This window comes from Panulirus ornatus, chromosome 1, assembly GCF_036320965.1.
Source record: "Panulirus ornatus isolate Po-2019 chromosome 1, ASM3632096v1, whole genome shotgun sequence".
In the NCBI taxonomy this organism is placed as follows: Eukaryota; Metazoa; Arthropoda; class Malacostraca; order Decapoda; family Palinuridae; genus Panulirus; species Panulirus ornatus.
Window position 1 is genome coordinate 1,283,209 of NC_092224.1, and position 26,169 is coordinate 1,309,377.

The 26,169-nt window shown below is 41.2% G+C and overlaps 1 protein-coding gene across 5 annotated transcripts in view; it reads left to right on the forward strand.

The window, feature by feature from the left end:
* The window catches only part of tgo (Aryl hydrocarbon receptor nuclear translocator homolog tgo), a 942,634-nt gene that overhangs the window by 187,947 nt on the left and 728,518 nt on the right, over positions 1-26,169 (forward strand). For all 5 annotated transcript variants that reach the window (XM_071670630.1, XM_071670447.1, XM_071670539.1 and 2 more), the window contains exon 2: positions 21,832-21,871. Coding sequence is in view for 4 of the 5 variants with exons in the window: in XM_071670447.1 (XP_071526548.1) it covers positions 21,832-21,871 (40 nt within the window). In the remaining variant the exon portion in view is untranslated. The remainder of the gene's footprint in view (positions 1-21,831; positions 21,872-26,169) is intronic.

Below are 26,169 nucleotides of genomic sequence, written 5' to 3' on the forward strand. Positions count from 1 at the left end.
ATCATTCCAGTTCACTTATTCCTTGCATGTCTTTCACCCTCCTGTATGTTCAGGCCCTGATCACTGAAAATCTTTTTAACTCCATCCTTCCACCTCCAATTTGGTCTCCCACTTCTCCTCATTCCCTCTACCTTTGACATATATATCCTCTCTGTCAATCTTTCCTCACTCATTCTCTCCATGTGACCAAACCATTTAAACTGCCAGGAAACAGGCAAAGAATGGCCCATCTATTCATATGCACATATATGTACATAATGCCCACATATGAAAATATACATACATATACATATTAACATATATGTACACATACACAGACATCACATACTTACACATATGCATATTCATACTTGCTGCTTTCATTCATTTCCATCTCTCCCCTGCCCCACAGGAAATCAGCATCGCTGTCCCCTGCTTCAGTGAGGAAGTGCCAGAATACAGACAAAAAAAGACAAAAAAGGCCCCATTCATTCACATTCAGTCTTTAGCTGTCATGAGTAATGTACCTAAACCACAGATCCCTATCCACATCCAGGTCCCACAGACCTTTTCATGGTTTACCCCAGACTTTTCACATGCCCTGGTTCAATCCATTGACCGCATGTCGACCCCGGTATACCACATCATTCCAATTCACTCTGTTCCTTGCACACCTCTCACTCTCCTTTATGTTCAGGCCCCAATTGCTCAAAGACTTTTTCACTCCATTCTCCCACCTCCAATTTGGTCTCCCACTTCTCCTTGTTCCCTCTACCTCTGACACATATATCCTCTTTGTCAATCTTTCCTCTCTAATTTTCTCTATCTGTCCAAACCAATTCAACACACCTCTTCTGCTCTCTCAATCATACTCTTTTTACTTCCACACATCTCTCTTACCCTTACATTACTTACTTGATCAAACCCCCCCTCACACCACATATTGTCCTCAAACATCTCATTTTCATCTTATCCACCCTCCTCCGTACAACCCTATGTATAGCCCATGCCTTGCAACCATATAACATTATTGGAACTACTGTTCCTTCAAATATACTCATTTTTGCTCTCTGAGATAATGCTCTCTCCTTCCACACATTCTTCATCACTCCCAGAATCTTCGGCCCCTCCCCAACCCAGTGACTCACTTCTACTTCCATGGTTCCATTCGCTGCTAAGTCCACTTCCTCCAATTTTTCTCCATTCAAAGTTACATCCAATTGTCTTGTCCCTTAACTGTACTGAACCTGTTAACCTTGCTCTTATTCATATTTATACTCAACTTTCTCCTTTCACACACTTTTCTAAACTCAGTCACCAGCTTCTGCAGTTTCTCACATGAATCATCCACTAGAGCTGTATCATTGGCAAACAAAAACTGACTTATCTCAGGCCCTCTCATGCACAACAGACTCCATACTCATCCCTCTCTCCAAAACTCTTGCATTTACCTCCCTGACCACCCCATCCATAAACAAATTAAACAACCATGAGGACATCACATACCCCCGCCACAGACCGACATTCACTGGGAACCAGTCACTCTCCTCACTTCCTACTCGTACACATGTCTTACATCCTTGGTAAAAACTTTTTACTGCTTCTAGCAACTTACCTCCCACACCATATACTCTTAAAACCTTCCACAAAGCATCTCTATCAACCTTATCATATGCCTTCTCCAGATGCATAAATGCCTCATACAAATCCATTTGATTTTTTTCTAAGGATTTCTCACATACATTCTTCAGTGCAAACACCTGATCTACATATCCTCTACCACTTCTGAAACCACTGTGCTCTTCCCCAATCTGATGCTATGAACATACCTTCACCCTCTCAATCAATACCCTCCCATATAATTTTCCAGGAATACTCAACAAGCTTATACCTCTGTAATTTGAACACTCACCTTTGTCCCCTTTGCCTTTGTACAGTGGCACTATGCATGCATTCCACCAATCCTCAGGCACTTCACCATGGTCCATACATACACTGAATATCCTTACCAACCAATCAGCAACACAGGCACCCCTTTTTTTTAATAAATTCCACTGCAGTACCATACAAATGTGCCACCTAGCTGGATTTCATCTCATGTAAAGCTTTCACTATCTCTTCTCTGTTTACCAAATCATTCTCCCTAACCCTCTCACTTTGTACACCACCCCAACCAAGACACCTTATATCTGCCACTTTATCATCAAACACATTCAGTAAAACCTTCAAAATACTCACTCCATCGCTATCTGTTATCACTTCCCTACTTGCTCCCTTCTCCAGTGTTCCCATTTGTTCTCATGTCTTACGCACATTATATACCTCCTTTCAAAACATCTTTTTATTCTCCCTAAAATATGCTGATACTCTCTAAGCCCAACTCTCATTTGCCCTCTTTTCTCAACTCTTGCACCTTTTTCTTGACCTCTTGCTGCTTACTTTTATACATCTCCCAGTCATCTGTGCTACTTCCCTGCAAATATTGTCCAAACACCTCTTTTTTCTCTTTCACTAACCATCTTACTTCTTTATCCCACCACTCACTCCCCTTCTGCTCACCTCCCACCATTCTCATACAACATGCATATTTTGTGCAAGCCATCACTGCTTCCCTAGATACATCCCATTCTTCACCCTTTCCCCTCACATCATTTGCTCTCACCTTTTGCCATTCTATACTCACTCTCTTGGTACTTCCTTACACAAGTTTCCTTTCCAAGCTCACTTACTCTTACCACTCTCTTCTCCCCAACATCCTCTCTTCTTTTCTGAAAGCCTCTACAAATCTTCACCTTTGCCTCCACAAAATAGTGATTTAACATCCCTCCAGCTACCCCTCTCAGCACATTAACATCCAAAAGTCTCTCTTTTACATGCTTATCTATTAATATGTAATCCAATAATGCTCTTTGACCAACTCTCCTACTCGCATATGTATACTTCAATATTTTTTTTTTTTTTCTTTTTTTGCTTTGTCGCTGTCTCCTGCGTTTGCGAGGTAGCGCAAGGAAACAGACGAAAGAAATGGCCCAACCCACCCCCATACACATGTATATACATACGTCCACATACGCAAATATACATACCTACACAGCTTTCCATGGTTTACCCCAGACGCTTCACATGCCCCGATTCAATCCACTGACAGCATGTCAACCCCAGTATACCACATCGCCCCAATTCACTCTATTCCTTGCCCTCCTTTCACCCTCCTGCATGTTCAGGCCCCGATCACACAAAATCTTTTTCACTCCATCTTTCCACCTCCAATTTGGTCTCCCTCTTCTCCTCGTTCCCTCCACCTCCGACACATATATCCTCTTGGTCAATCTTTCCTCACTCATTCTCTCCATGTGCCCAAACCATTTCAAAACACCCTCTTCTGCTCTCTCAACCACGCTCTTTTTATTTCCACACATCTCTCTTACCCTTACGTTACTTACTCGATCAAACCACCTCACACCACACATTGTCCTCAAACATCTCATTTCCAGCACATCCATCCTCCTGCGCACAACTCTATCCATAGCCCACGCCTCGCAACCATACAACATTGTTGGAACCACTATTCCTTCAAACATACCCATTTTTGCTTTCCGAGATAATGTTCTCGACTTCCACACATTCTTCAAGGCTCCCAGAATTTTCGCCCCCTCCCCCACCCTATGATCCACTTCCGCTTCCATGGTTCCATCCGCTGCCAGATCCACTCCCAGATATCTAAAACACTTCACTTCATCCAGTTTTTCTCCATTCAAACTCACCTCCCAATTGACTTGACCCTCAACCCTACTGTACCTAATAACCTTGCTCTTATTCACATTTACTCTTAACTTTCTTCTTTCACACACTTTACCAAACTCAGTCACCAGCTTCTGCAGTTTCTCACATGAATCAGCCACCAGCGCTGTATCATCAGCGAACAACAACTGACTCACTTCCCAAGCTCTCTCATCCCCAACAGACTTCATACTTGCCCCTCTCTCCAAAACTCTTGCATTCACCTCCCTAACAACCCCGTCCATAAACAAATTAAACAACCATGGAGACATCACACACCCCTGCCGCAAGCCTACATTCACTGAGAACCAATCACTTTCCTCTCTTCCTACACGTACACATGCCTTACATCCTCGATAAAAACTTTTCACTGCTTCTAACAACTTGCCTCCCACACCATATATTCTTAATACCTTCCACAGAGCATCTCTATCAACTCTATCATATGCCTTCTCCAGATCCATAAATGCTACATACAAATCCATTTGCTTTTCTAAGTATTTCTCACATACATTCTTCAAAGCAAACACCTGATCCACACATCCTCTACCACTTCTGAAACCACACTGCTCTTCCCCAATCTGATGCTCTGTACATGCCTTCACCCTCTCAATCAATACCCTCCCATATAATTTACCAGGAATACTCAACAAACTTATACCTCTGTAATTTGAGCACTCACTCTTATCCCCTTTGCCTTTGTACAATGGCACTATGCACGCATTCCGCCAATCCTCAGGCACCTCACCGTGAGTCATACATACATTAAATAACCTTACCAACCAGTCAACAATACAGTCACCCCCTTTTTTAATAAATTCCACTGCAATACCATCCAAACCTGCTGCCTTGCCGGCTTTCATCTTCCGCAAAGCTTTTACTACCTCTTCTCTGTTTACCAAATCATTTTCCCTAACCCTCTCACTTTGCACACCACCTCGACCAAAACACCCTATATCTGCCACTCTATCATCAAACACATTCAACAAACCTTCAAAATACTCACTCCATCTCCTCACATCACCACTACTTGTTATCACCTCCCCATTTGCGCCCTTCACTGAAGTTCCCATTTGCTCCCTTGTCTTACGCACTTTATTTACCTCCTTCCAGAACATCTTTTTATTCTCCCTAAAATTTAATGATACTCTCTCACCCCAACTCTCATTTGCCCTTTTTTTCACCTCTTGCACCTTTCTCTTGACCTCCTGTCTCTTTCTTTTATATGTCTCCCACTCAACTGCATTTTTTCCCTGTAAAAATCGTCCAAATGCCTCTCTCTTCTCTTTCACTAATACTCTTACTTCTTCATCCCACCACTCACTACCCTTTCTAATCAACCCACCTCCCACTCTTCTCATGCCACAAGCATCTTTTGCGCAATCCATCACTGATTCCCTAAATACATCCCATTCCTCCCCCACTCCCCTTACTTCCATTGTTCTCACCTTTTTCCATTCTGTACTCAGTCTCTCCTGGTACTTCCTCACACAAGTCTCCTTCCCAAGCTCACTTACTCTGACCACCCTCTTCACCCCAACATTCACTTTTTTTTTTCTGAAAACCCATACAAATCTTCACCTTAGCCTCCACAAGATAATGATCAGACATCCCTCCAGTTGCACCTCTCAGCACATTAACATCCAAAAGTCTCTCTTTCGCACGCCTGTCAATTAACACGTAATCCAATAACGCTCTCTGGCCATCTCTCCTACTTACATAAGTATACTTATGTATATCTCGCTTTTTAAACTAGGTATTCCCAATCATCAGTCCTTTTTCAGCACATAAATCTACAAGCTCTTAACCATTTCCATTTACAACACTGATCACCCCATGTATACCAATTATTCCCTCAACTGCCACATTACTCATCTTTGCATTCAAATCACCCATCACTATAACCCGGTCTCGTGCATCAAAACCACTAACACACTCATTCAGCTGCTCCCAGAACACTTGCCTCTCATGATCTTTCTTCTCATGCCCAGGTGCATATGCACCAATAATCACCCATCTCTCTCTATCAACTTTCAGTTTTACCCATATTAATCGAGAATTTACTTTCTTACATTCTATCACGTACTCCCACAACTCCTGTTTCAGGAGTACTGCTACTCCTTCCCTTGCTCTTGTCCTCTCACTAACCCCTGACTTTACTCCCAAGACATTCCCAAACCACTCTTCCCCTTCACCCTTGAGCTTCGTTTCACTCTGAGCCAAAACATCCAGGTTCCTTTCCTCAAACATACTACCTATCTCTCCTTTTTTCACATCTTGGTTACATCCACACACATTTAGGCACCCCAATCTGAGCCTTCGAGGAGTATGAGCACTCCCCGCGTGACTCCTTCTTCTGTTTCCCATTTTAGAAAGTTAAAAAAATACAAGGAGGGGAGGATTTCTGGCCCCCCGCTCCCGTCCCATCTAGTCGCTTTCTACGACACGCGAGGAATGCGTGGGAGGTATTCTTTCACCCCAATCCCCAGGGATGATATACATGTATATATATATATATATACACATACACACACATACACACGCACACACACACGCACACACACACACATACATATATATACATATGAAAAATGTAAGAAACAATTTAGAAAACTGAAACTTCTAGCTTGAAATGAAAAGAAAAAAATGAATGTCACATAATGGTTCAACCTCTGGCTATGGAAAAAGGAAATGTTTAATTTATTTACACAAAAGTCAATAGTAGTTCTCATCAATTTAACCACTGTATCAATAAGCTTCAATGTCTAAGCTACATTTCAATACTTCAATATGTTTCTCTTTTTTAACCAGGTATTCCCAATCACAAGTCTTTTTTTAAGCACACAAATCCACAAGCTCTTCACCATTTCCATTCACAACACTGAACATCCCATGTACACCAATTATACCCTTAACTGCCACATCATTCACCTTCACATTTAAATCACCTATCATTATAACCTAATCTCATGCAGTAAAGCTGCTGATACACTCACCAACTGCTCCTAAAACACTTGCTTCTCATGATCTTTCTTCTTATGATCCAGGTGCATTGGCACCAATAATCACCCATTTCTCTCCATACACTTTCAGTTTTACCCACATCAATCTAGAATTTACTTTCTTACATTCTATCACGTACTCCCACAACTCCTGTTTCAGGATACTGCTACTCCTTCCCTTGCTCTTGTCCTCTCACTAACCCTGACTTTACTCCAAGACATTCCCAAACCACTCTTCCCCTTCACCCTTGACTTATATGGACATTTGGATAGCACTGGGGACATTACCACTTTTGCTTGACCTCTTGCTGCTTACTTTTATACATCTCCCAGTCATCTGTGCTACTTCCCTGCAAATATTGTCCAAACACCTCTTTTTTCTCTTTCACTAATACTCTTACTTCTTCATCCACCACTCACTACCCTTTCTAATCAACCCACCTCCCACTCTTCTCATGCCACAAGCATCTTTTGCGCAATCCATCACTGATTCCCTAAATACATCCCATTCCTCCCCACTCCCCTTACTTCCATTGTTCTCACCTTTTTCCATTCTGTACTCTAGTCTCTCTGGTACTTCCTCACACAAGTCTCCTTCCCAAGCTCACTTACTCTTACCACTCTCTTCTCCCCAACATCCTCTCTTCTTTTCTGAAAGCCTCTACAAATCTTCACCTTAGCCTCCACAAGATAATGATCAGACATCCCTCCAGTTGCACCTCTCAGCACATTAACATCCAAAAGTCTCTCTTTTACATGCTTATCTATTAATATGTAATCCAATAATGCTCTTTGACCAACTCTCCTACTCGCATATGTATACTTCAATATTTTTTTTTTTTTTATATTGAAAACTTTACCATTATTTCATGTATACTTTTATTTTATACACATGCACAACATTATTGGTGAATAACATGAATGATGAATAGAAATATTACACCTTTCACATCGCAAAGTGTGAGGAGATTGAGTGGTTGGCATACACAGGGAGGATTTGGGAGGTGTTGTTTCTTTGGAAATATTGTAGGTCTTTACATGTCATTTGTATCAAAGTCCTTCATTACTCCAGGATTATATAGAGGAAATTTGATGCATTTGTTATGTAATTTCTTCCATAAGACAAGTTCACTGGGGATGCCTTCCTTTCCTTCTGACATGATACACCATTAGAATCACCTTGTAAGTCACCTATTTCTTAACATTTCTAAATTACCAGCTGATACATATCATAAATATTCATCTTACAAGCTTAAATAATTTTGGTCACCCTGTATGGGTGATGGATGGATGACCATACTCCCATAATGGTGACTGTAGTGGTATAGAGGTTAGTAGAATTTTTCCCACACTTTCTTAGCAGTAGAAGAGACCCTTATAGGCTATTAATTGTATGATAAGTCAGCTGGAGAAGCTAGAACATAAGTTAGTGTTGGCATTTAATTCCAAAGAGAACATCAGTTGATGTTGGGTGTTCTTTGAAGGGCTCATTGCTTTTTGCTTTGGGTCGTGGAAAGGTAACTTAGCTAGGAAATGACAGTAGAAAGAGACTATCAATCTCTTTGAGGAAAGGTGAGATGTCAGTCTCTGTGTGTATCAGGTTTTGTGGCTGTTGCACCAGCCTGTCATCCATAACACCTCTATGAAAAGAAAGTAAAGTAACAAAAAGAGAAAAATAGTGTGAGCAAAGTGTACACATACTTTGCTAACCTAATTGTCTGCACAATGGCTGCAGATATGATGTTTATTGGTACAATGTCTAGAGTAATTCTCATACCAGACTAACAACCCAGTGTCTTCAGCACAGCCTGGCTTGACCACAGGCTTGCTTATATGGTGCATTGCTCAGACTTGAGAATGCAGTCATCCATCTCTCTTTACCTCTCATCTGGACTAGTGTTATCCTGGGTTAGTGAGCACACCAGGCTCAAATGTTGTTAGACACCTGCCAGGTATGACCTCTCTGAATGTATTAGGGGCTTGTGCCAGCACTGACACTCATCCAGGCCCCAGGTGCATGTCTTCACCTGTCTGTGATTGTCTCACACATGTTCTTGTGATCAGAGAACAACTGGTTCATTGGGCTTGCTTATTGGGGTAGATTCATTAGGTCATCAGACAAGTCTGGACAGGAACTGGGAGCTATATTGGTCATGACAGTAGGAGGCACCCCCTTCCGTGGGAACTTATGTCTGTCAGGAATGTCAGCTATTTGGGACATTGACTAGAGGTAGCAGACATTGACTAGAGGTAGCAAAAGCCTTCATCAGAACCATCAGGCCAGGGGTCACCACTCCTATTTTTTGCAAAATTTATGTTCCTCCTTGTAGAACTGCTACTCTCATGCTGCCTCCACTTTTGAGTATTAAGGTATGAAATGTTCTCAGATAGGTGCCAATTCTGAGGAATACAAGGTGCATTAGTCTGGGATGGTAAAATATCGTGAGGATAGCTCCTGGCTGGGCCAGCCTCCACATCATTAAGTTAAATTTCTAGCTGTTTGTTTAAACTATAAGTCAGCAGAGCAGACAGAGATTTTAGAAGTCTAACTGTATACTGAGGGCTGTCATATTCTTCAGTCTGATCACATGGGATTCCATTGAAGCAAAAATAATTCTTCCATTCCCACTGCCTCCCAGCATGACCTAATGCAAAATAACTACTGGTAAGGTACTTGTGTTGTGAACAAATAAGACCTGGTTTAGGTCAGACTACCTGTGTCTTGGGATGACAACTGGACACCAAGACTACTAAGTTTGATGCTTGACTTAACAGGAAAGCGTAAAGTTATTAGAAGGATACACAAATTTTTACCACCATGAAATTCTAGGAGATTACTACTGACATTGATGGTCAGGGAGATGACTGCTACTTTCAAGGTGAGGGAGATCAAGGTGAGAAATCTTGTGAGTTTTAGGACCACAAGATAAAGTACAGTGCCATATTTCAGTTATGCTCACATTATCTCCCAAAACCTCATAAGTTAACGTGTTGCTTTGCATATTAGGAAAAAGAGCTCTGAGATGACAAGAGCTGGCATTAATTGCACAGCTCACATTTACTTCAGATGTATGACACATTAGATTAGAGGTGACTAAAGGTTCACATCCCTCTCTATTTGCCTTGTCAGTTTCAGTTTGGCCAGGTTTAATTGCTTGGACTTCAAAAACTTAGCTCACAGGAACAGTTTCATTAACTTCTGCACCATGAGAGGATGTATCACGTTTAAAATGAGGGAGCTTATCAACATTATGACTACAAGCACATAAATCATCCTTATTAGATACTGACTCCTTGACATCATAATAGACATTATCTGAATCCTCATGCAGGACATTTAATCCAAAATGGCTCCATTGTCCACATATGTTTTGTTTACAACACTGGATGACTCCCTTGGAACATATGAAGTGACTCTTGTGTACTGGACGACTCCCTTGGCACATATGAAGTGACTCTTGTGTATGGGACGACTCCCTTGGCACATATGAAGTGACTCTTTTGTACTGGACAACTCCCCTGGCACAGCACCTGTCACATATGAAGTAACACTTACTTTGTATTCTAGAAAGTTTTTTCATTCACAAGATGGCTAAGTTCTCCTTTGGGAAAATCTAAAACTTAGGAGGGTCATTTAAAATGAAAGTACCAGTTAAAACATTTCCTAATAAGAACTGGACACTGGGTTCTGGTAAACTTTTTCACCTCAACCATGACAGTCAGTTCCCTATAAGTGCTCATATGCATACTACACAATGGAGGTGTATTTGTATCATTAACTCATTTGAGCCACAGATGCTCTTTGGTAAAAAGAAATTACTGTATCAGGACCCTCTTTGAACCCTATTCCCTAGTTAGAATACAGAGTTACAAGATGTGCCAATGTCACAATATATATTAAAGTATTCTTCTACAGTACGATTACAGGCATCAGACCTATTGATGACAAAATTATAATTTCAGGAATAGCAGTGAAATCTTTCACTACCTCGTGACTATTCAGCTGCACAAGCACAAGGGCACAGGCACTCTCTGGTCTCCTTTTTTAAGCAACTTGGGACAATAGGGACAATATGCATCAACATGCCCCAGTTTTTTTGCATTAGATGCCGGTCACTGACCCTTTTTTCAATGCCATAAGTTTTCAGGGGACTTACAGTTACTGACAGGTGAACAGGCATTACAGTAAGGTACAAAGTTTTCAGCAAGAGTTACAGCCTCACACAGTGTGTCTGGATTAAACTTTGTTAGACACAAACTCACCTTCTCTTAGATGGCCTGTCTCAATTGCTTGGCCAGGAGCCAAGCAATCTTATTTAACACATAGGAGAACTCATTATGAGATTTTGTATCTTCTATCTTTGCTTTTCTGAATTTACTGAGGTAGTGTTTAGACACTAGCTTACCAGCACTTAAGATGGTATTCATAACATATTTGTTATCCTCATTTTCATTAGAGGGGATCAACAAACACAGTAAATGCACTTGACTGGTCAAAACCAGATCATGGTGCTTCAACACTGATCTGGCCATTTTAAAATCTTGGCTAAATGCTCAGATTTGTAAGAAAATTTCCCCAGGAGCATCCTCATCAAAACTTAGGTAGCAAGGCAATGTTCTTGCTAATAACGAAATGTTCATAACTATTACCTGATATGTTACTGGTGCTGATTGGATCACTTGTATCTGTTTCTCTTAACAGCTTCATTTGTTCCACATGAGCTAATTTTGCTGCATGTTCTTCGGCATGATGCTGTTGGTCAGCTTCTTGATGTTTTTTGTTGTTTTTACTTCAACTTCTTTAAGTTTTATTGTATTATACTTCATATTTCTTTTTCTCTAAACTTTTCATTGCTTTAAGCTTTACTTCAAGTTTAAGCTCTAGCAAGGAAGTAGGAGAATGTGTATAAAGTACATCTCCCTAAACTAAGTAACTAACCACAGTACTTATGATGTGTAACCTTTTGTTGATTGGGCGGGAGACCAAATTGGAGGTGGAAGGATGGAGTGAAAAAGGTTTTGAGTGATTGGGGCCTTAACATACAGGAGGGTGAAAGGCGTGGAAGGAATAGAGTGAATTGGAACAATGTGGTGTATTGGGGTCAATGTGTTGTCAGTGGATTGGTCCAGGGCATGTAAAGTGTCTGGAGTAGAACATTGAAAGGTTTGTGGGGCCTGGACATAGAAAGGGGCCTGTGTTTTCGGTGCATTACACATGACAGCTAGAGACTCAGTGTGAACGAATGTGGCCATTTTTTTGTCTATTCCCTGTGATACCTCACTGGAGGGGGGGCACTATTTCACATTTCACGTGTGGCAGGGTGTCAACAGGAATGGATGAAGGCAGCAAGTATGAATATGTACATGTGTATATATGTATATGTCTGTTTTTCTGCATATAAGGGTTATAGTGATGGGTGATTTGAATGCAAAGGTGAGTAATGTGGCAGTTGAGGGAATAATTGGTATACATGGGGTGTTCAGTGTTGTAAATGGAAATGGTGAAGAGCTTGTAGATTTATGTGCTGAAAAAGGACTGATGATTGGGAATACCTGGTTTAAAAAGCGAGATATACATAAGTATACTTATGTAAGTAGGAGAGATGGCCAAATAGCATTATTGGATTACGTGTTAATTGACAGGCGTGCGAAAGAGAGACTTTTGGATGTTAATGTGCTGAGAGGTGCAACTGGAGGGATGTCTGATCATTATCTTGTGGAGGCTAAGGTGAAGATTTGTATGGGTTTTCAGAAAAGAAGAGTGAATGTTGGGGTGAAGAGGGTGGTGAGAGTAAGTGAGCTTGAGAAGGAGACCTGTGTGAGGAAGTACCAGGAGAGACTGAGTACAGAATGGAAAAAGGTGAGAACAATGGAAGTAAGGGGAGTGGGGGAGGAATGGGATGTATTTAGGGAATCAGTGATGGATTGCGCAAAAGATGCTTGTGGCATGAGAAGAGTGGGAGGTGGGTTGATTAGAAAGGGTAGTGAGTGGTGGGATGAAGAAGTAAGAGTATTAGTGAAAGAGAAGAGAGAGGCATTTGGACGATTTTTGCAGGGAAAAAATGCAATTGAGTGGGAGATGTATAAAAGAAAGAGACAGGAGGTCAAGAGAAAGGTGCAAGAGGTGAAAAAAAGGGCAAATGAGAGTTGGGTGAGAGAGTATCATTAAATTTTAGGGAGAATAAAAAGATGTTCTGGAAGGAGGTAAATAAAGTGCGTAAGACAAGGGAGCAAATGGGAACTTCAGTGAAGGGCGCAAATGGGGAGGTGATAACAAGTAGTGGTGATGTGAGAAGGAGATGGAGTGAGTATTTTGAAGGTTTGCTGAATGTGTTTGATGATAGAGTGGCAGATATAGGGCGTTTTGGTCGAGGTGGTGTGCAAAGTGAGAGGGTTAGGGAAAATGATTTGGTAAACAGAGAAGAGGTAGTGAAAGCTTTGCGGAAGATGAAAGCCGGCAAGGCAGCAGGTTTGGATGGTATTGCAGTGGAATTTATTAAAAAAGGGGGTGACTGTATTGTTGACTGGTTGGTAAGGTTATTTAATGTATGTATGACTCATGGTGAGGTGCCTGAGGATTGGCGGAATGCGTGCATAGTGCCATTGTACAAAGGCAAAGGGGATAAGAGTGAGTGCTCAAATTACAGAGGTATAAGTTTGTTGAGTATTCCTGGTAAATTATATGGGAGGGTATTGATTGAGAGGGTGAAGGCATGTACAGAGCATCAGATTGGGGAAGAGCAGTGTGGTTTCAGAAGTGGTAGAGGATGTGTGGATCAGGTGTTTGCTTTGAAGAATGTATGTGAGAAATACTTAGAAAAGCAAATGGATTTGTATGTAGCATTTATGGATCTGGAAAAGGCATATGATAGAGTTGATAGAGATGCTCTGTGGAAGGTATTAAGAATATATGGTGTGGGAGGAAAGTTGTTAGAAGCAGTGAAAAGTTTTTATCGAGGATGTAAGGCATGTGTACGTGTAGGAAGAGAGGAAAGTGATTGGTTCTCAGTGAATGTAGGTTTGCGGCAGGGGTGTGTGATGTCTCCATGGTTGTTTAATTTGTTTATGGATGGGGTTGTTAGGGAGGTAAATGCAAGAGTTTTGGAAAGAGGGGCAAGTATGAAGTCTGTTGGGGATGAGAGAGCTTGGGAAGTGAGTCAGTTGTTGTTCGCTGATGATACAGCGCTGGTGGCTGATTCATGTGAGAAACTGCAGAAGCTGGTGACTGAGTTTGGTAAAGTGTGTGGAAGAAGAAAGAGTTAAGAGTAAATGTGAATAAGAGCAAGGTTATTAGGTACAGTAGGGTTGAGGGTCAAGTCAATTGGGAGGTGAGTTTGAATGGAGAAAAACTGGAGGAAGTGAAGTGTTTTAGATATCTGGGAGTGGATCTGGCAGCGGATGGAACCATGGAAGCGGAAGTGGATCATAGGGTGGGGGAGGGGGCGAAAATTCTGGGGGCCTTGAAGAATGTGTGGAAGTCGAGAACATTATCTCGGAAAGCAAAAATGGGTATGCTTGAAGGAATAGTGGTTCCAACAATGTTGTACGGTTGCGAGGCGTGGGCTATGGATAGAGTTGTGTGCAGGAGGATGGATGTGCTGGAAATGAGATGTTTGAGGACAATGTGTGGTGTGAGGTGGTTTGATCGAGTGAGTAACGTAAGGGTGAGAGAGATGTGTGGAAATAAAAAGAGCGTGGTTGAGAGAGCAGAAGAGGGTGTTTTGAAGTGGTTTGGGCACATGGAGAGGATGAGTGAGGAAAGATTGACCAAGAGGATATATGTGTCGGAGGTGGAGGGAGCAAGGAGAAGAGGGAGACCAAATTGGAGGTGGAAAGATGGAGTGAAAAAGATTTTGTGTGATCGGGGCCTGAACATGCAGGAGGGTGAAAGGAGGGCAAGGAATAGAGTGAATTGGAGCGATGTGGTATACCGGGGTTGACATGCTGTCAGTGGATTGAATCAAGGCATGTGAAGCGTCTGGGGTAAACCATGGAAAGCTGTGTAGGTATGTATATTTGCGTGTGTGGACGTATGTATATACATGTGTATGGGGGTGGGTTGGGCCATTTCTTTCGTCTGTTTCCTTGCGCTACCTCGCAAACGCGGGAGACAGCGACAAAGTATTAAAAAAAAAAAAAAAAAAAAACATATGTTGAAATGTATATGTATGTATATGTGTGTTTTTATCCATTTATGTATATACATGTATATGTGGGTGGGTTGGGCCATTCCTCTCTGTTTCTTTTGGGTACCTGCAAGCGGGAGACGTGATTAATATAATTTAAAATTAATATATTATATATAATATATGTAAGAGGAAATGGTCAAGAGGAAAGGGGCAAGGGTTTAAAAAGAGGGCAAATAGGGTTGGGTGAGAGGTACACAAATTTTGTTGAGAATGAAACTAGTTTTGGAAGGATGTAAATCAGCATAAAATGAGAAACAAAAGGGATCTTTGATGAAGGGGGCAAGGGGGAAGTAAAAGCAGATAGTGATGAAGTGGGAGATGGAGTGGGTTATTTTGAAAGGTTTTTTGAATGTGTTTGATGATAGGTGCGATGTAAGGTGTTTTTGGGCAGGATGGTGTGTGAAGTGAGAGGGTCAGGGAGAATGGTTTGGTTAAGAGAGAAGAAAGAGGTGGTGAAAAATTTGCAGGAGATGAAATCTGGCAAGGCAGTGGGTTTGGATGGTATTGCAGTAGAATTTATTAAGAAAGGGAGTGACTGTGTTGATTGGTTGGTAAGGATATTTAGTGCATGTATGGATCAGGATGAAGTGCCTGAGGATTAGTGGAATGCATGCATAGTGCCGTTGTACAAAGGCAAAGGGAATAAAGATGAGTGGTCAAACTAAAGTGGCATAAGTTTGTTAAGTATTCCTGGGAAATTGTATGGAGGGTATTGATTGAGAGAGTGAAGGTACTACAGTGTGTCTGATTGGGGAGGAGCAGTGTGGTTTCAAAACTGGTAGAGGATGTGTGGATCAGGTGTTTGGTTTCCAGTGAAGGTTGGTCTGCAGCAGGGGTGTGTGATGTCCCCATGGTTGTTTAATTTGTTTATGCATAAGGTGGTTAGGGAGGTAAGTGCTAGAGTTTTGGAGAGAGGGGCAAGTATGCAGTCTGTTGTGGATGAGAGGGCCTGGGAAGTGAGTCAGTTGTTTTTCGCCTATTATACTGCTGTGGTGGCTGATACGAGTGAGGAACTGCAGAGGTTGTTGACTGAGTTTGGAAAAGTGTATGGAAGGAGGAAGTTGAGAGTAAATGTGAATAAGAGGAAGGTTATTAGGTTTAGTAGGGTTGAGGGACAGGTTATTTGGGATGTAAGTTTAAATTGGAGGGAATGAAGTGCTTTAGGTATCTGGGAGTGGCCTTAGCAGCAAATGGAACCAAGAAAGTGGAAGTGAGTCACAGGGTGGTGGAGGGGGCAAAGGTTCTGGGAGCAGTGAAGAATGTGTGAAAGGAGAGAACATGATTTTAGAGAGCAAAAATGGATTTGTTTGAAGGAATAGTCGTTCCAACAATTTTATATGGCTGCGAGGCATGGGCTATGGATAGGCTTGTACAGAGAAGGATGGATGTGTTAGAAATGAAATGTTTGAGGTGGTTTGATTAAGTAAGTAATGAAAAGGTAAAAGATATTTGTGGAAATAAAAAGAGTGTGGTTGAGAGAGCAGAAGAGGGTGTGTTAAAGTGGTTTGGACGTGGGGAGAAAATGAGTGAGTAAGGATTGACAGAGGATATATGTCAGAGGTGGAGGGAACAAGGAAAAGCAGGAGACTAAATTAGAGGTGCAAGGATGGAGTGAAAATGATTTTGAGTGATCAGGGCCTGAACATACAGGAGGGTGAAAGGCGTGCAAGGAATAGAGTGAATTGGAACAATTTATACTGGGGTCGACGTGCTGTCAGTGGACTGAACCAGGGCATGTGAAATGTCTGGGGTAAACCATGGAAAGGTCTGTGGGGCCTGGATGTGGATAGCGAGCTGTGGATTCGGTTCAGTACACATGACAGCTAGAGACTGAGTGTGAATGAATGGGGCCTTTGTTGTCTTTTCCTAGCGCTACCTCACACACATGAGGGGGGAGGGGGGGTTATTTTATCGTTATTTTAATATTTTTTGTGGCGTGTGGTTGGGCTTGATGGGGGGGGAGGGGGGGACTTATTTTTTTTTTGAATAAAAAAAAAGAATTTAGATCAAAAATAAAAAAAAAAAAAAAAAAAAAAAAAAAAAAAAAATAAAAAAAAAAAAAAACATATGTTGAAATGTATATGTATGTATATGTGTGTTTTTATCCATTTATGTATATACATGTATATGTGGGTGGGTTGGGCCATTCCTCATCTGTTAACTTGTGCTACCTTGCTAACGCGGGAGACAGTGATTAAGTATAATGTTAATAATATATATATATATATATATATATATGTAAGAGGAAGTGGTCAAGAGGAAGGTGCAAGGGTTGAAAAAGAGGGCAAATGAGTGTTGGGGTGAGAGGGTATCACTAAATTTTGTTGAGAATGAAACTATGTTTTGGAAGGATGTAAATAACATGCATAAGATGAGAGAACAAATGGGATCTTTGATGAAGGGGGCAAGGGGGGAAGTAAAAGCAGATAGTGATGGAGTGGGTTATTTTGAAGGTTTGTTGAATGTGTTTGATGATAGAGTGGCAGATGTAAGGTGTTTTGGTCAGGATGGTGTGTGAAGTGAGAGGGTCAGGGAGAATGGTTTGGTTAAGAGAGAAGAAAGAGGTGGTGAAAACTTTGCAGGAGATGAAATCTGGCAAGGCAGTGGGTTTGGATGGTATTGCAGTAGAATTTATTAAGAAAGGGAGTGACTGTGTTGATTGGTTGGTAAGGATATTTAGTGCATGTATGGATCAGGATGAAGTGCCTGAGGATTAGTGGAATGCATGCATAGTGCCGTTGTACAAAGGCAAAGGGAATAAAGATGAGTGGTCAAACTAAAGTGGCATAAGTTTGTTAAGTATTCCTGGGAAATTGTATGGGAGGGTATCGATTGAGAGAGTGAAGGTACTACAGTGTGTCTGATTGGGGAGGAGCAGTGTGGTTTCAAAACTGGTAGAGGATGTGTGGATCAGGTGTTTGGTTTCCAGTGAAGGTTGGTCTGCAGCAGGGGTGTGTGATGTCCCCATGGTTGTTTAATTTGTTTATGCATAAGGTGGTTAGGGAGGTAAGTGCTAGAGTTTTGGAGAGAGGGGCAAGTATGCAGTCTGTTGTGGATGAGAGGGCCTGGGAAGTGAGTCAGTTGTTTTTCGCCTATTATACTGCTGTGGTGGCTGATACGAGTGAGGAACTGCAGAGGTTGTTGACTGAGTTTGGAAAAGTGTATGGAAGGAGGAAGTTGAGAGTAAATGTGAATAAGAGGAAGGTTATTAGGTTTAGTAGGGTTGAGGGACAGGTTATTTGGGATGTAAGTTTAAATTGGAGGGAATGAAGTGCTTTAGGTATCTGGGAGTGGCCTTAGCAGCAAATGGAACCAAGAAAGTGGAAGTGAGTCACAGGGTGGTGGAGGGGGCAAAGGTTCTGGGAGCAGTGAAGAATGTGTGAAAGGAGAGAACATGATTTTAGAGAGCAAAAATGGATTTGTTTGAAGGAATAGTCGTTCCAACAATTTTATATGGCTGCGAGGCATGGGCTATGGATAGGCTTGTACAGAGAAGGATGGATGTGTTAGAAATGAAATGTTTGAGGTGGTTTGATTAAGTAAGTAATGAAAAGGTAAAAGATATTTGTGGAAATAAAAAGAGTGTGGTTGAGAGAGCAGAAGAGGGTGTGTTAAAGTGGTTTGGACGTGGGGAGAAAATGAGTGAGTAAGGATTGACAGAGGATATATGTCAGAGGTGGAGGGAACAAGGAAAAGCAGGAGACTAAATTAGAGGTGGAAGGATGGAGTGAAAATGATTTTGAGTGATCAGGGCCTGAACATACAGGAGGGTGAAAGGCGTGCAAGGAATAGAGTGAATTGGAACAATTTATACTGGGGTCGACGTGCTGTCAGTGGACTGAACCAGGGCATGTGAAATGTCTGGGGTAAACCATGGAAAGGTCTGTGGGGCCTGGATGTGGATAGCGAGCTGTGGATTCGGTTCAGTACACATGACAGCTAGAGACTGAGTGTGAATGAATGGGGCCTTTGTTGTCTTTTCCTAGCGCTACCTCACACACATGAGGGGGGAGGGGGTTGTTATTTAATATGTGGCGAGGTGGCGATGGGAATGAATAAAGGCAGACAGTATGAATTATGTACATGTGTATATATGTATATGTCTTTGTGTGTATATATATGTATACGTTGAGATGTATAGGTATGTATATTTGCGTGTGTGGACGTGTATGTATATACATGTGTATGTGGGTGGGTTGGGCCATTCTTTCGTCTGTTTCCTTGCGCTACCTCACTAACGCGGGAGACAGCGACAAAGCAAAATTAGATAAATAATAAATAATGTGTGTGTATGGGAGTGGATGGGCCATTCTTCGTCTGTTTCCTGGCACTACTGTGCTGACGTGGGAGATGGCGATCAAGTATGATAAATAGATATATAGATATATAGCAAGTAAAACTTTAGATATCTGGGAGTGGACTTGTCAGCAAATAGAACCATGGAAATGGAAGTGAGTCATAGGGTGGGGGAGGGGGCGAAGGTTCTAGGAGCAATGAAGAATGTGTGGAAAGAGAGAACTTCATCTTGCAGATCAAAATGGGTATGTTAGAAGGAATAGTACTTCCAACAATATTACATGATTGTGAGGCATGTGCTATGGATAGGGTTATGCAGAGGAGGATGGTTGTGTTGGAAATGAAATGTTTGAGGACAATATGTGGTATGAGGTGGTTTGATCAGGTAAGTAATGAAAGGGTAAGAGTGATGTGTGGAAATAAAAAGAGTGTGATTCAGAGAGCAGAAGAGGGTGTATTGAAATGATTTGGACACATGGAGAGGAAACAGACAAAGAATGGCCCATCTTGGAGATCAAAATGGGTATGTTAGAAGGAATAGTACTTCCAACAATATTACATGATTGTGAGGCATGTGCTATGGATAGGGTTATGCAGAGGAGGGTGGTTGTGTTGGAAATGAAATGTTTGAGGACAATATGTGGTATGAGGTGGTTTGATCAGGTAAGTAATGAAAGGGTAAGAGTGATGTGTGGAAATAAAAAGAGTGTGATTCAGAGAGCAGAAGAGGGTGTATTGAAATGATTTGGACACATGGAGAGGAAACAGACAAAGAATGGCCCATCTATTCATATACATACATTTATACACAAACGCCCATACATACACATATACATACATATACATATCAACGAAGATACATATTCATTCACATATATATACATATATACACATGCTTGCTTTCCTTCATCCATTCATATCACTACCCCGTCACACAGGAGATAGCATTGCTTCCCCCCACTTGAGTGAGGTAGCACCAGGAAAACAGACAAAAAAGGCCACATTCGTTCACACTCAGTCTCTAGTTATTATGTGTAATGCACTGAAACTACCATTCCCTATCCACATCCAAGCCCCACAGACCTTCCCATGGTTTACCTCAGATGCTTCACAAGCCCTGGTTCAGTCCATTGACAGTATGTCAACCCCAGTATACCACATTGTTCCAATTTACTCTGTTCCTTGCATGCTGCTCACCCTTTGTATGTTCAGGCCTCGGTCACCCAAAATCGTTTTCACTGCATCCTTCCACCTCCTGCTTCTTCTTGTTCCCTTCACCTCTGACACATATATCCTTTGTCAATCTTTCCTCACTCATTCTCTCCATATGTCCGAATCATTTCAACACACCCTCTTCTGCTCTCTCAACCATGCTCTTTTTATTTCGAGACATCTACCTTACCCTTTCATTACTCACTCAATCAAATTACTTCACACCACACATTGTCATCGAACATTTCATTTCGAACACATCCACCCTCCTCTGTACAACCCTATCTATAGCCCATTCCTCACAACCATATAACATTGTTGGAACTACTTTTCCTTCAAACATAACCATTTTTGCTCTCAGGGATAACTTTCTCTCCTTCTGCACATTCTTCATCTCTACCAGAACCTTCGCCCCCTCCCCCACCCTGTGACTTACTTTTGCTTCCATGGTTCCATCCGCTGCTAAGTTCACTCCCAGATATCTAAAACACTTCACTTCCTCTGATTTTTCTCCATTCAAACTTACATCCCAATTTGCTTGTCCCTCAACTCTACTGAACATAATAACCTTGCTCTTGTATACATTTACTCTCAGCTTTCTCCCTTCACACACTTTCCCCAACTCAGTCATCATCTTCTGCAGTTTCTCACTCGAATCAGCCACCAGAGCTCTATCATTGGCGAACAACAACTGACTCACTTCCCAGTTCCTATCATCCCCAGCAGATAAATAGATAGATATACATGTGTTTTCCATGGTTTAATGGAAAGCTGTGTAGGTATGTATATTTGCGTGTGTGGACGTATGTATATACATGTGTGTGGGGGGGGGTTGGGCCATTTCTTTCGTCTGTTTCCTTGCGCTACCGCGCAAACGCGGGAGACAGCGACAAAGTATAATAAAAAAAAAAAAATATATGTGTTTATGTGTGTGTGTGTGTGTGTGTGTGTGAACACATTTTTTATTTTGCAATAGCTCACGAATGCTATGAGATTAAGAGATGAAGACCAAATACTGACATTATAGGCACCTGCTGCTGAGGTTAGAATTTCTTGGCATGTACATAATTACATAGACTTGCATGTTAGATAAAGAAAACTTTTTTAAGTGCTTCAACTTAGGATTGATTAGAGATGGGAAGTTAAACTTTATGATGTGTATTCATTGAACAGATTTTTTTTAGCTTATTAGCTTTTTTATTATGCAGCACTCTTGTGGTGCATTGTTAGACAGTGCAAGTTCTTCATGTTTATATGAGTTGAATGCTATTTTTAGGTGTCCTGAAATTTATTTTCTGTTATTATACAATATGCAAAATATTCAGAGATTATTATTGTGATATTTGTAACCTCTTTTGTAATTGTCATTTCAGGCAACATAGATGCCAGAAAACGACGCGCTGGCTCCCTGGGGTAAGTACCCAGATGTTTCATTTCTGTCAGAATTCATTAGATATGAATGGAAAAAATCACACATTCCTTTAGGTAAGTATATAGTTTACCACACGTAGATTTATGAGGATTCTTTGCATTTTGTGCTTGAGAACACCATTTTGCTACCATTGGTATCAGAACTTTATGATTGGAGGTTACTATCTGAAGCACATTGTGGCAAGATTCACTTTAAGAAAGAGTGAATTGACTCTTTCCAAAGAATATCTGAGGCATTAATTAATTTTCTCAAACACAGGCTGTCCAAAAACATTTTATGAATTTATGAGAAGTAGACTGTCATTGGGTGAACACATAACCTAAGTAAAGGATTCACAAAGAAGGCTTGTTGAAGAAGAGAAAGAATATGGTGCATGGGAATGAAAAGATTTCTCCATATGTTTTAATGAAATATCGATCAAAGGCAGATTATCACCAAGAGGGAAAATACATTTAATTACAGGTTTGCAATTTGAAGGAGCATGACCTATAAGACCTTGGAGAGAACATCAGCAAACAAATGGATGATTACATAGACAGAGGGTATGTAAGTGGCAAGAAGCATGGGTGTAGAGGTAAGAGTTATGCACAACTAGTCATCTGGACTAATGTGATGGAGTGAGCACAAGATTACATAGACAGTAGGTATGTAAGTGAGAGGTAGTATGGCTACAGAGGTAAGAGGTCATACATAACTAGGCATTTGCATTATGGATGCAGAGGTAAGAAGTCATTCATAACTAGTAATTTGGGCTAATGTGATGGAACCTAGTATTATGGAAGGATTGTGGTTTCTTGGACTACCAGTTGGAAATATTTCAGCACACAAGAGACTTGAAAGAACATTGGATTCTCAGGCAGTATAATCAGGGGACTCTTCCAATTGACAAAATTTTTTGGGTGGAAAGGAACAAATAATACTTGTCACAGGTGCCTTTTTGAACTTGGGTTGAAGTAGCCAGTGTTTTCCTGCAGGGCCTGATTTTGAGGCTTGTTACATCAGAGTGATGTAAATAACATGTCGAAAGGATTAAACTCAAACATGGATGTGTTTATGGTTAATGGTAGGATTATGGGTCATGTAAGAAGTGAATGCTGTATCCTCTACATGTCATTCCCCACAGGATGGTTTGGGGTGCTCAGTAAACTGAAATGTTTCTTGTAGGAAAAATCATCATGGAATCTGTCGCATTGTGAAAACTTACCGAAAGACTGGCCTCACCTCCAGCCAGCTACGTGTTTTTTTAATATTAGCGCAGCTAAATGTTAGATCGAGAAGATGGCAAAATAAAGCTTTTTGTGATTACCACCTTGGAGGGGATGATTTACTGGAAAGTATAAATCAAGATGATATAGCATTCAGCCTGTCACCTGGATTTTCAAGCAGGTGAATCATGCACTGGTATGCATCAGAACTGGATAAGGAGATATCTAGAGTAGTATTTCGGTACTCTCTCAGCTTCTAAACATTCCGCTTACACGTCTTATATTCTTCCCTCCTTTGCTGAGCTTTAACTGGTACATTCCTTTTGATGAATGTACCATCTGCCTTTTTCTTCAGTCTTTCATCCACTGCCACATATTCAGTCAAACCCTTTTGTTCTTTTCTCTTCAATCATTTTTCATTTTCTCATTCATGTATACCTGTGGATCATATTGCACATAGAAAAGGTTAACAATTTTGGAAGAAAGTTGGTTGAAATTTTAAGCAAAAATAAGAAATTGTACTAGAAGGAGGTAAAAAAGGAAAGAGGTGGATGTAAGATTGGAAACATTAATGTGAGAAGTAAGGAAAGGAAGTTGCTGAATGAAAAGGAGGAAGTGAGGGGAAGATGGAAAGAGTATTTTGAAGAATGTATATGGGAGAAGGTGAGGCAGCAGTTGTTACATGCATGGGTATGGAGGATGGAAAGAAGAGGATGCAAGTGCAAGGGCCTTTAGCAAAAAGGGAGGTAAAAAGTGCAGTGATGAGGCTGAGGTAGGAAAGGCACCTGGAGTGGATATAATTTAGCATAGAAACAGAAAGTTGTGCCTGAGGATTGGGTGAAAAAATTTTGTTCCTTTATTCAGAGGAAAAGGTGCAAAGAAAGTATGTAGCAATTATTGGGAATAAGCGTGTTGAATATATCTGGAAAAGTGTATGTAAGTAACGTTGATTAATAGAGTGATGGAAGTAGGGAGCAAGGGGGTTTTAGAAAAGGTAGGGGATGTGTGGATCATTTTTTAGGTGAAGATGACTGTGGAACAGTATTTAGTGAAGTTTAAGTAGTAGCTTGCAGCTGTTATGGATTTGGAGGAAGCACATGACAGTTGAGTGGAATATTTTATGGGATTTGTTGAGGATGTAAGGGGTAGGAGGACAACTGTTGGATGATGTGACTGCCTTGTATATAGAGGAACAAATGCAGATGTTAGTGGATAGAGAGTTGAATGAACGTTTCGATGTACATTTGGGTGTGAGGTAGGGCTATTGTATAATGTCACTGTGGCTTTTTAATATGTATGTATATATATTGATTTATTTCTTTATTATACTTTGTCGCTGTCTCCCATGTTAGCGAGGTAGTGCATGGAAACAGACGAAAGAATGGCCCAGCACATACACATGTATATATATACACATCCGCACATGCACTTATACATACCTATACATCTCAACGTATACATATATTTACACCCACAGACATATACACATATACACGTGTACATAATTCATACTGTCTGCCCTTATTTATTCCCATTGCCACCCCGCCACACATGAAATGAAAACCCTCTCCCCTGCATGTGCACGAGGTACCACTAGGAATAGACAACAAAGACCACATTTGTTCACACTCAGTCTCTAGCTGTCATGTATAATGCACCGAAACCACAGCTCCCTTTCTACGTCCAGGCCCCACAAAACTTTCCATGAGTTACCCCAGACACTTCACATGCCCTGATTCAATCCATTGACAGTACGTCAACCCCGGTGTACCACATCATTCCAATTCACTCTATTCCATGCACGCCTATCACCCTCCTGCATGTTCAGGCCCTGATCACTCAAAATCTCTTTCACTCCATCTTTCCACCTCCAATTTGGTCTCCCACTTCTCGTGCCCTCCACCTTTGACACATATATCCTCTTGGTCAATCTTTCCTCACTCATTCTTTCCATGTGACCAAACCATTTCAAAACACCCTTTTCTGCTCTTTCAACCACACTCTTTTTATTACCACACATCTCTCTTACCCTTACATTACTTACTCGATCAAACCACCTCACACCACATATTGTCCTCAAACATCTCATTTCCAGCACATCCACCCTCCTGCGCACAACTCTATCTATAGCCCACGCCTCGCAACCTTATAACATTGTTGGAACCGCTATTCCTTCAAACATACCCATTTTTGCTTTCCAAGATAACATTCTCGACTTCAACTTATTTTTCAATGCTCCCAGAACTTTCGCCCCCTCCCCCTTCCCTATGATTCACTTCCGCTTCCATGGTTCCATCCACAGCTAAATCCGCTCCCAGATATCTAAAACACTTCGCTTCCTCCAGTTTTTCTCCAATCAAACTTACCTCCCAATTGACTTGTCCCTCAACCGTACTGTACCTAATAACCTTGCTCTTTTTCACATTTACTCTCAGCTTTCTTCTTTCACACACTTTACCAAACTCAGTCACCAGCTTCTGCAGTTTCTCACCCGAATCAGCCACCATTGCTGTATCATCAGCGAACAACAACTGACTCACTTCCCAAGCTCTCTCATCCACAACAGACTTCATACTTGCCCCTCTTTCAAAACTTTTGCATTCACCTCAATAACAACCCCATCCATAAACAAATAAAACAACCGTGGAGACATCACGCACCCCTGCCGCAAACCAACATTCACTAAGAACCAATCACTTTCCTCTCTTCCTACTCGTACACATGCCTTACATCCTTGATAAAAACTTTTCACTGATTCTAACAACTTGCCTCCCACACCATATATTCTTAATACCTTCCATAGAGCATTTCTATTAACTCTATCATATGCCTTCTCCAGATCCATTATTGCTACATACAAATCCATTTGCTTTTCTAAGTATTTCTCCCATACATTCTTCAAAGCAAACACCTGATCCACACATCCTCTATCATTTCTGAAATCACACTGCTCTTCCCCAATCTGATGCTCTGTACATGCCTTCACCCTCTCAGTCAATACCCTCCCATATAATTTCCCAGGAATACTCAACAAACTTATGCCTCTGTAATTTGAGCATTCACTCTTATCCGCT